We start from the raw sequence: 12,018 nt of genomic DNA, 5'->3' as shown, positions 1-12,018 counted from the left end.
TATATTGCAGTTTGAATTGGCGAGTGGAAACGCGTAGTTCAATAATGAATCGATTGATCAACAGACAAACATTATTTGGTTGAAGCTTCTCAGTGAGGATTTGCTGCTTGTCTTTATCTTATGTGAAAGTAAATCTTTGTTCATTCAATATGTGCTCCTTTCTGACTGCCAAAGCTAAAAAAAATAACCTGCTCAAGTTGATCGGTTGTGTGTTGTGTCCAGTCTTTTGGCGCATTCCTATTCAAAGCAAATTAAATTTTTGTGTCGCTTGAGTGAATTTGATCTAAATGATGCCGAAAGAACTAAAACTTGATGCCGACTTGTTAAACATATGAATTCATGCTTTGTCAGGTCTGTCAGCAAGATGACAAGGAAACAACTTTTAAAATGCTTGTTTTCTGAATGGAGTTCTGATCCATCAGTGCCATGCTAACTTGTTTCACGGTAAAGTACGATAGCTTGAATTAAGTAACAGACACACATTTTCTGAACTCAGCAGGTAGTTCCACTTCCTCGCAAAATTTTCTCCAAGCAGCCTCCTGTGTCGTCCGTTTCTTATACATTTGAGAGAGAGAGATCTCTGAAGCAGTAGTATCACAGAGCTCTGGGTTCCCACTGAATGGATCGCTGCTGAGAAGCACGAGTTGAGATGAATCAACAGAAATTATGATTTAAAAAGTCAATTTAATAAAAGCAATTAACTCTGAGCTCCTGCCGCCTGGAAAAGGCTCATTATCGGAGCAGAATCTGGTCTGATTGTGGGTGTTTATTTGACCAAAAGCTTCACCGCCGCTCCCGGCGCTCTCCCACACAGCTCCCAGTCACTCAGCAGCTGTCGGCTGGCGAGCAGAGACTGTGTGCCGCCACCATTAGGATGAAGAGATGAAGACAGATGATCTGTGAAACTACAAGTCTAATTCCATAACGTGTTGGTGGACGTTAACCTGTGTCTCTCTCTCTCTCTCCCCGCCTATGTGTCTTTCAGGTGAAGTCTGCGGCCTCCTATGCACTGGGCAGCATCGCTGTGGGGAATCTTCCGGAGTATCTGCCCTTCGTCCTGCAGGAGATCTCCTCCTCCAAGAGACAGTACCTGCTGCTGCACTCGCTCAAAGAGATCATCAGTAAGGGCAGCTCAGAAACTTTGTCAATAAACGTGTGTGTGTTTGTCTGCATTGGTTTTAATGTGCGCGTCTGTGTTGAGGTTCGGCGTCTGTGTCCGGTCTGAAGCCGTATGTGGAGTCTGTTTGGTCGCTGCTGCTCAAACACTGCGAGTGTCAAGAGGAAGGAACCAGGAACGTGGTGGCCGAGTGTCTGGGGAAACTGACGCTGATCGATCCCGAAACGCTGCTGCCACGCCTCAAAGGATACCTGCTGTCAGGTAATCAATACTCTGATCATTAATCAATAAGCGCCGCTGCCACGCCTCAAAGGATACCTGCTGTCTGGTAATCAATACTCTGATCATTAATCAATAAGCGCCGCTGCCACGCCTCAAAGGATACCTGCTGTCAGGTAATCAATACTCTGAATAGTAATCACTTAATCTTGCTGATCGATCATGAAAGGTAAATTTCAAACCCAAAATCCTTTTTGAATGGATTGATTTGGTTGGGAAATGAAGTATAATCAATACATGTGTATAGTAAGAGAGAGTTCCCTTATGTGTTGAGAGATAATCAATAAGATCTGTACATGTCTATTTTGTAAATTACGTGATTAGCCTGGATGTAGGTTTATCAATCAATCAATAAATCTTTACACCCTTCTGCTAATGGGACTTATTGATTGTTGAAGTCTTCCTGGAAACGGTGAATCTGTACTGGTGGGGGAAAAAAAAAAAAAAAATCAAACTCCAACCAATAGGAACGTTGAAATTTTGTATAAGTCCCGCCCCTCTGCTGCTCCTATCGAATCAAACTGCATCTCTCTCCTAAATCTGTTGCTCATTGGTTTACCGATCAGAATGTGTGAACCAATAAGTATGTAGATGAAACATTTGTTGGACCTGAAGCAGTCATCTGATGATTGATGACTGAAATATGGATTACCGATTTGTTTCTGTGTGTGTAGGTTCGTCGTACGCCAGGAGCTCCGTGGTAACAGCAGTGAAGTTCACCATCTCCGACCAGCCACAACCCATCGACCCACTGCTGAAGAACTGCATAGGTAAAAATGTATTTTATTGATCGCGGATTACAAATACATTAACAATTCATTAACCTTAAAGAAGACCTATTATACTGCTTTTCCAGTCCTATATTGTAGTTCTGTGACTCTTGTATGGAAGCTTTGCATGATTCAAAGTTCAAAAAAATATTTTTCTTACACTGTCCCTTGATGTAGGCCTTAATTTCAGCGTCTGTCTGAAACAAGCTGCAGATGCTCCTGTCTCTTTAAGGCCCCCCTCTTAAAGCCCACTGTCTTCTGATTGGCCTAGATCATGTTACCAGGCTATTGTTGTTGCTGGGCGGAACAGGCAGACTGAGTGTTGTTGTCCCGTTGCTATGGGAGCAAATGACCATATATGGAACAGCGGCTCCGCCTGGCTCCAAATGTCTTAGAACGGGAGCCCTTGGTAGAAAGAGCAGTTCAAAACAGAGCGATGAGAAAAGGAGGAAATCTGAGGTTTTGGCTCACAGGGATTTCTTATAAATACTTTAACCTCATTATTTGAAGCTTTGACCATGTTTAACCTGAACATCCCACGTTGTAACGTTGTAGAGAAGTCATAAAATGTGGAAAAGCATAGTAGGTCTCCTTTAAGAAGGATAAAAATCTAACTTCTCTGTCTCTTGATTTGTCTTTGTTTTTTTGTTTTTCTCAGGTGATTTCCTGAAGACGCTAGAGGACCCGGATCTGAACGTACGCCGCGTTGCCTTGGTAACGTTCAACTCCGCCGCCCACAATAAACCCAGTTTGATCCGAGAGCTGCTGGACTCTGTTTTACCGCAGCTGTACAACGAGACCAAAGTCAGGAAGGAGCTGATCCGAGAGGTGAGACAAACTGGATTACACCTAAATATTTAAAATCACAGATACATCAGGGAGACGGGTGTTTGTTCTGCAGTGTTTCCCGGTAGATGTTTGACGGCGTTTTGTTGTAGGTGGAGATGGGTCCGTTCAAACACACGGTGGATGATGGTTTGGACTTGAGGAAGGCTGCATTTGAGTGCATGTACACTCTGCTGGACAGCTGCTTGGACCGGATCGACATCTTTACCTTCCTCAACCACGTAGAGGACGGCCTAAAGGACCACTACGACATCAAGGTGCGACCACATACTACTACTACTAGTATTTAACTGCTATACCTTTTCAAAAGTATTGATTTTCAGTGTTTCCCATTAATTAATGAGACCATGGCGACCCACCACAGTCTAATTTGTTTCGCCACAGTTTCAAAATAAACCGAAAATATTTTTACACATCTCATTATAACATTAGACTTCTAACGTTGTGAGCTCATACGCTCACACACTTTGGCATTTGACTCAAGACAACCACTTTTCTAGGTAACTACGGTAACGTTAAAGGTCTATTTCTGTCACTCGTTTCTGAGAAGGCGATGAAGCTAGCCGCACCTAAATTTGGAATGCACACGTATTCAAGCCTTTATGGTAATCAATACCTGATCTAATCAATAAGCGCTGCTGCCACGCCTCAAAGGATACCTTTCTGAGAAGGCGATGAAGCTAGCCGCACCTAAATTTGGAATGCACACGTATTCAAGCCTTTATGGTAACTGAAGCGGACCAGAGCGAGCCGACAGGCAATAAACAATTTAGTTCCCTCCATTATTTTCTCGATTATTGATGTATTAAAGGATAATTACGGTGTTTTCCAACCTGCACCTTATTTTCCCATGTTTTACTTCCCTATATGATTAATTGGGACGACATTTTTTGAAACTGGTCCAGTAATGAGCGAGCGTGCTGCGTTCGACAACAGTGAAACAAGGCTGCCATAGAGCTTCTTCTGACTCTGACAGACTCAAATTGTTATTACAAATGTCTGACAACACTATGGAAAGGATCCCTGCAGAGAGAGTTAGTTCAGAGTTAACGAGAAACAGTCACTACATCAATCTCATCAAAACCTGCCAGACTCCCTTGACAAAAACAGTAATTTTACCTCACAGAACACGGGGGTTGCTGGTCTATCGCTGCTTTGTTTGTGTTATTGTGTGACTTTGGTGTTTTTTAAAGGGTTAAAATGTAATGCCAATCTGAGCCTATCGATGGCAAAAACACGCACTTTAGTGGGAGAAATATATATTTCAAGTGTTTAAGAGAGCTAAGCAGCCTTCAGATTTTTCCATCTTTGTTGAAAATATTCGGTCAGTGAAGGAGATTATTCGGTTTGCGCAACCCCTGAAATACCCTGTCAATACTGTTGACGTTGTCAACGTTTACAGATTTTGTTGGTACGATTATTGTCAGAGAAGAAGAGATATGTAAGTATTATTAATATAAGAGGAATATTAACTTTTATCCACCAGGGGAAATTGTTATAAAGGAGGGGACTAAACTGAACTGTTACTGTCATCAACTCTCATCCGTACATGTGTTTTAGTGAAAATGTGAATAAGAAATTGAGTGCAGTGTTAACTGAAATGCAGTTAATTGGCAGCCTGTAGTCCTGAAAGTCTATAAGCTCCTGATGTTTGTTAGTGTTTGAAACCAGGCAACATTTTCTCAACTTTGTTTTTGTTTTCTGCAAGTTGCCACAGTTTCGTTCCGTGCAACAGAAACAGTCGGTGTTTGCGGAGCCTTTACGATTAACCGTGACGTTTTGCAGCGCGGTTAATAGTGAAATCCGGTAATCGCTGCATCCCTAGATCCGATCAGCCTTCGTATCGACTGCTCCCACACCTGGTACCAGGCGCTAAGTCTGTTCTGATGCTGGTGTTTCCAGATGCTGACGTTCCTGATGCTGGCCAGGCTGTCGTCCCTGTGTCCCAGTGCTGTTCTGCAGAGACTGGACAGACTGGTGGAGCCACTGAGAGCCACCTGCACCACCAAGGTACACAACACTACACAAACACACACATGCTCCACCAGCATCACATGACAAAGGCAGTGGAGTTTCTATAATGTCTTCTGAGCATCTTTGTCAAGTCTCAGGTGAATCCTGAGGCTCAAAAGACGCTATCAGCAGGATTCGTGTCTCTATACTTAAAAACAAACATGCTGTCTGTTTCCACATGTTTGATGCCAGTTTATGGTCTGCAGATATTTTTGTTGTTTCTGTGTTTCCAGCGATGAAAGAAATACTCAGATCTTGTACTTAAAGTAAAAGTTGTGATACCAAAGAAAAAATACAAGTAACTGCCCGGCATCCAAAATGTACTAAACGTTCAATAGAAATGGTATTAAAATATACTTAAAGTAACAAAAGTAAAAGTACTCATCATGCAGACCGGCCCATTTCACATTAATATACAGGATATTTTAGTACTGGATTATAATTATTGATGCGTGTTCATCACTTTAATGTTGCACATGGTAAAGGTGAAGCTCATTTTATGACTTAATAATGCTTGGGAGTTTCATTAGTTGATTTTTGTCAGTAATTGTAGTCTGGAAAAGAACTAATGACTAATGTCAAACAAACATAGGAGAGTAAAAAATAAATTTCCTCTGAGATGTAGTGGAATTGAAGTATACTTGAGGACAGTACTTTAGTGTATAACTGATTCTCAGTCCCAGGATCTACTTTTTAAGGAACTAAAATTTTCCTTCAGCCTGTTGTGTGTTTCCACAGCGGTCTGAAGATCTGCAAAAATTATCCAGCTGACGATGTTCTTACTGTGACGTACGCCTGAGCGTCGGAGCAACGTGATTTCTAACGAGCTTTATTACCTGTGGCAATCAGCTGTTTGTTTTTGGAGAGGAGGAGACAGACGTCTGCTCGTTGTAGAAACCTCCTGACTGATGAAAACTTCAAATAACTCCGGAACCAGTATTTTAGCTGAGCTCCATCAGCTGTTAGCCGTAAGATATTAATCTAATGCACACGTGCGATCTCAGGCCGACGTCGGCGAGTCTTGTGGGTGCTATCTGGGTGTTCATTGTGATTTATTGGTTTGCAAATGTCACAGAGGCGAGCAGTAGTAGCAAAACAGCCGACATGCTCAACTGAAAGTGAGTAGCCTCCACTCGACCATTCAGAAATGCACTGCAAGGCAAGCCCCACCCCCCAAAGTACCAGCACTACTACACCCCAACCAGGGACCTTTTCTCGGGTCCCTTGAACTTTAGCCGTGTTTCGACCGAAGTACCCAGGACTTTTAAATCCCCAGATCTCTTTTCAAGGAATTAAAAGGTTCCTTCAGCCCACTGTTGTGTGCGTTTCCACCGTGGTGTAATGACATGTGAAGATTAGCCAAATTAACCAGCTGCTGTAGGCCTGCACACCGTAGCGATGCACAGGTATCATTATTTGTAACCACTATCCATGAGCAACATTTATAATTGAACGTCAGATTTGAGTGGAATATAATGGAAAAACTACAGGCTGTGCTTGGCCATTAAAGCAGCTTATTTTGTGCGGGAGCATAATGGAGAGACGCACGATAGAGATCGTTACACATTTAATAATGAACTGGATAAAACCATCAAGTTCATAAAATAACTCCAGCACAGGAAAGAAAGAAACGCAAACATGAAATCGCGACAGTTTTTAAGGTTATTAAAACATATCCACTCACGTCTGTGTCCGCCTGAGCGTCGGAGGAACGGGATCTTGAGATGAAACGATTAACTGTTTAACGGTAAAACATGGTAAAATTCCCGACGGTTATTATTACTGTACACATTTTAATTACCATTATAACCGGTAATTATTATTATAATCTCACAGCAAACACTGTCCAGCGTCACCCAGAAGCAGGCGCGCATTTGCAGAATGCAGCGTGGGTTTGTTTGGGTCAATGACGGTTTTTCAGTCACTCTGAAGTCTGTTCGTACTTTAGTTTTTATAAGAGTGCTGAGGGAAACTTGATTGAAGAAAATAACCTTATAGTGAACGCAGGGTGAGTTAAGTTTTAGCTTTGGTTTGTCTCTCTGACTTGCTAACAGCGTGTAAACTGAAGCTCTCAGTGTTAGCTGCTCTTGTAAAAACGCTACACGTTGTTCTGCTGCTGTGTGTCGGCAGAGTCTATTCGTCCACTGCACATGAGAACACGTTATGCAGTTTAGTCAACCAACCAGCATATCTAGAAACGCTACAGACTCCTCTGTATTATGTCAGTTTTGGGGCTCATTGCAGTTACTGTCTTCTAAAGACTTATTTCTTTTCATGTAATTGTCCACGGGGCCATTATATTACCTATAAAATCTTGATAATATACACTTTATGATTTTTATGTTTACAAAAGGTAATTAATAAAGGTATTTTTTAAGCAAACAAAATGGCAATTGTATTTGCAGTTTTCAATATAAAACTTGTTGAAGTGGTTTCAGTGTGCGTTTCACTACATTTGAATCTTTTTTGGCACATTTTTACAACACCGTGATAATTTTGGTGTAATCATGATATGAAATTTTCATCCCTAGCTCTGTGTAAAAACCTCCTGACTGATGAAAAACTTAAAACAACAACCCCTGACCCAGTATTTAGCGTAAATCCATCAGCTGTTCGCTGTAAACAAAACCTTTAATGCCGACGTACGATCTCAGGCGGACATCGGCGAGACTTCTATCTATCTGCTTTATGACTGTTGATTGTGATTTACGGTGGAAAAGAAGAGCAGTCGGAGGAAAACAGCCGACATGCACCCATTCAGAATTTCACTGCAAGGCAAGCCCCACCCGCCCAAAGTACCGGTACTTTTGGAAAGTACTCCTATCCCCACATTTATTTTGTTTTTAGTTTTATTTTTATAATTCTATATATTGTGCTGAAAATTGGAAGTGAGGTCATTATAATAATTGATACCAGACACCTTATTAACGCACAACCTGAAACGTCTGTGTGTCTGATGGACTGTTGTTAACGAAAAGCTAAAAATGAGTCCAGTGAGTAGATTTTTGTTTTCTTTATGTTTTTAGTACAATAAATTTCTCTTTTTAATGTCGACATTTTGAGCGGACGAGTACAAAAGTGTCCCGTGTCTCTGCAGGTGAAGGCGAACTCGGTGAAGCAGGAGTTCGAGAAGCAGGACGAGCTGAAGCGGTCTGCGATGCGAGCCGTCGTGGCACTGCTGACTATCCCCGAGGCCGAGAAGTCGCCGCTGATGTCAGAGTTTCAGTCCCAGATCTCGTCCAATCAGGAGTTGGCGGCCATCTTTGACTCCATCCAGAGGGACTCCAGCACCGCCAACATGGAGTCCATGGACACCAGCTAAAGAGATGGACAAAACAAATTCCCCACGATGCAACGTGGCACCACCCCGCTGCTGGAGCGCTAACCCTGCAGCATGTTTTCATGACAACAGGACCGCACACACACTCACACAAACACACACACACACACACTTGTAGTGACACACACACCCTCTCTAGCGATCGATCGTTCCATGATGCATTGCACTGAAATCAGCTGTTGGAAAAGAAAGGAAGAAGACGGACGTACGGCTCGCGCACACGGACAAAACGGACAAAAACAAAGAACAAAAAATAAACAAAACAAAAAAATTAATTCCAGAAAAATAAGTTCCATACGAGGCTTGGAAGCTCCTCCCACTTCCTGTTTGTTTTTCTAGCGAGGTCATCTGATTGGCTGATCTCCCTGTTCATCATCATTCTTTTTTTGTTTGTTTCTCTTTTTTTTTTTTCGTTATTCCAGAAAGTTCCACAGGTACTGTAACCTGATTGGCCGCTGCTGAGTGACTGACAGTTGGCGTGTTATCAAAAAGTGACCAATGGGAAAACGGCCTTTTCCTGCCTGAGGCTGTGGTGACCAATTGGAGAAGGGGCTCGCTCTATTTTTTTTTTGCGAATGATGACGAGGGGGGTGGGCGGGGATGACGACGGGTGGCGGGGTTTTACTGTTTGTGGACCAATCAGCTTCTTTGTTTCCCCTGATTCAATAGACCCGCCCTCGACCCCCTTCACTCCTCCTGAAGGAAGGAACGAGGGGAGATTATTGGACCAGGTCCGACCTGACCGGACCGGACGATACTAACGTCCTGTGTGCAACGTTAACGCAGTGTGTAACACAATGCAACCATATTCTTGAACCCCCCCCCCCCCACCACCATGTCAGCCTGGCTGCCCCAAACCAGTTTGGTTTACTGTACTCTAGTCTGGTTTGATCTGGTAAAACCGGGTCTTGTCTGGTTTAATCTGGTCCGGTCAGGACGATCCACAGTTGTTTATCGCCCAAGAAAAATAAAAAGGTCCATTTCTGCCTGCCTTCATACTCTGACTCTTACTTTCTTTTTGTATCTGTAGTGTCAAAGTGATTTTCAGACGTGTGTGTGTGAGGATTTCGGTAACTTTCTGTGAGTTTTTAGGACTCGAGACAAAAATGATCAACGCAGCTGCAGCAGCAGTGGATGTGACATGGAGCTCATGGAGGCGATTAAGGGGATAGTTTCTCCAAACTGGGGGAACGCTGCTCGCCATCTACTGCAGGTAACACACTGATTATATAAGTACCTCCAACCTAAATCACAACATAGGTTGTTTATCCATCCCAAAACGCCACACGAGCATTAAGTACCTTACATCACACTACAGTAAACATGTGGTTAACGTTGTGAAACCATTGTAGTTTGGGCATGTGTAGACGCCAGCGACTACTTGGTTTGTAAGTCACATGACAAACGTCAGTAACGGTATTAAAGGGGACTCAAACACACCTCTCCTGTGTGAAATAGTGGGGTTTGACCCGTCCAACCACACCATCCACCGCCTGACTTCCTCCTTTGCTACCGTTATACAGCAAGTAGAGGTTGCTGCCCCAATAAACCTAAATATGGGTTGTAATAACGTGCTGCGCAAACAGCCTTTTTTTTTTGACGTTTTTCTATTGAGGACAGTTTCATATTCTATCTCATGCAGTCCCACTTCAAAAATCCCAAACTGTCCCTTTAAGGTGCTTTAAAGCCATACTGCACTTCATATTCAGTGTGAGTTACACTTCCCCAGGATATCATTATCTCTCATGTGCTTCCTGAATAAATGTCCAGAAATGCGCTTAGAAATCAAAGAAACTGGAGAACTTGCCAGTGATTGTTGTCTGTACATACATGAGGTCACAGAAAACAGGAGCTGCTAAAATATCAACAAATGTTGGCAAATAAAATGGAGAATAACTCACTTTATACCCGCTTTGTTAGCGTTTAGCTCAAAGCACCATTGTGTCTAAGTACAGCCACCTTACAGAGCTGCTAAATGCAAGATGTACTGGAGGTATCAAAAGTACTCAGTATTCAGAAAAATAAAGTTTAATATTATATGTCCTTTTTATTGTTCAACTCTTACTGATTTTATTGTTGTATTTGGTCGAGTCTGAACTAATTTGAGCTATTTTAAATATAGTTTGGTAGTCAACGTTAAAAAATGTAACATTTTATTTTAAGTCTGAGCTTAGTGTGTAAATAATATAAAGTAAATAGGAACTTAAGCTGTGAAATGTATATAGTATATTTCTCTCTGAAGTTCATTGAAGTATGAAGTATTCAGGTAAAGTTCAAGTACTTTAAATTTGTACTGAAGTTGAGTACTTTCCACTTCTAGCTCATGCAAGTAAAAGATATGATTTGGCAGTAGTTGAAGTATAATTTGTAGCAGCAGAGGGAGCCAGAATACTACAGTAACTGTATACACTGATTGAAAGACACTCTTCGCCCTGAGCTTAGCTTGACAGGCTCTACCAAATGAGATGTTTCAAGACTCTCCTTACCTGAGAGCCTGTATTCAGGGTCCAATAAGCCTGCAGAGCTTTCCACGGGTAAGAATTAAATAAACAACATCCTGTTCACAGTAAGAAGCTCAGCCTTGATTGGCTGTTTTAATGAGGCAGAAACTCGTTAGCAGGCAAACAAGATGAATGACGCTCGTTCATCTGGTCTCCTAGCAACAGCTGAATTGATGAGTTTGGTATTGCACCCAGGCTGATCATTGACATGGTGATGATCTTTTTCTCCCCTCTTTTGAAGTTCAGTAATATATTCTGGCCTGATGGACGGATGCTGTTAAACCCTCTGTGTCGCCGTCACTAAATCTTTTTAAAACGAAAAAGACTTCATAACGAAGTAAAATAAGATGCTTGATGTATATTTAATAAAATCTTTCTATCCTAAAAGGTTCAGTGTATAATATTTATATATAGTACCTATTGACAGAAATGAAATAGAAGATCCATAACTATGTGGTGTATAAAGACCTTACATAATGAACCGTTATCTTTTTATTACCTTAGAATGAGACATTTCTATCTACATACTTACATGGAAGTAACCATGATGCGCCGCCATGTTTCTATAGTAGCCCAAATGTATGATTGAGTATGTTTCGTCACTACGTTGAATATGTAAGAAGAATAGGCAGAAGTAGTAGTACTAGTTGTAGTAGTCGTGTGGTTTATTAGAAGTAAGAAGTGACATTTGGACAAGGGAAAGGGAGGGGCTGAGTGGTGAACTGATGGTGAACTCCTCCTTAAATCTTTATTGCAAAAAGAGGAATAAAGTGTACATGGGACATAAAGAAGTATATAGAACAGTGTACAAATATAGGAAGAAGAAGACACAAACAATGAAAGGGGGGGTCCCCAGGAAAAAGGGCAATACTTTATTTCTGTTATAATTCTATTCATAAGTAGCAAAGGGACAGAATGTATGATGTAATGTTAGTTTTAGGGGTCCCTGATGTGAACAAATTTGAGAACCACTGGTCTATAATTATATAAAAATATTAAAAGAGTACTATATGTTGACAGTTTTTAGCATTTTTGTTGTTGGATTTAGGAATTAAATTGTATTTTCTCCATGGAGAAAATCAAAGTTTTTTGTGTTTTTTTTTTTTTTTTACTGCTGAATTTTACAATTACCATTAGAATTGATACATTTAT

General features: G+C 41.5%; 1 protein-coding gene across 1 annotated transcript in view; it reads left to right on the top strand.

Moving 5' to 3' along the window:
- The window catches only part of cand1 (cullin-associated and neddylation-dissociated 1), a 32,703-nt gene extending 23,340 nt beyond the window's left edge, over nt 1–9,363 (top strand). Inside the window, exons 20-26 of the mRNA XM_046041110.1 lie at nt 986–1,121; nt 1,202–1,378; nt 2,071–2,166; nt 2,825–2,994; nt 3,105–3,269; nt 4,915–5,022; nt 8,123–9,363. Coding sequence (XP_045897066.1) covers nt 986–1,121; nt 1,202–1,378; nt 2,071–2,166; nt 2,825–2,994; nt 3,105–3,269; nt 4,915–5,022; nt 8,123–8,347 — 1,077 coding nt within the window. The 3' untranslated portion in view covers nt 8,348–9,363. The remainder of the gene's footprint in view (nt 1–985; nt 1,122–1,201; nt 1,379–2,070; nt 2,167–2,824; nt 2,995–3,104; nt 3,270–4,914; nt 5,023–8,122) is intronic.
- Nucleotides 9,364–12,018: the final 2,655 nt, after the last annotated feature.

This window comes from Micropterus dolomieu, linkage group LG23 (genome assembly GCF_021292245.1).
Source record: "Micropterus dolomieu isolate WLL.071019.BEF.003 ecotype Adirondacks linkage group LG23, ASM2129224v1, whole genome shotgun sequence".
Taxonomy (NCBI): domain Eukaryota; kingdom Metazoa; phylum Chordata; class Actinopteri; order Centrarchiformes; family Centrarchidae; genus Micropterus; species Micropterus dolomieu.
Note: the sequence above shows the minus strand (reverse complement) of the source record. Positions and strands in the feature narration are given on the sequence as shown.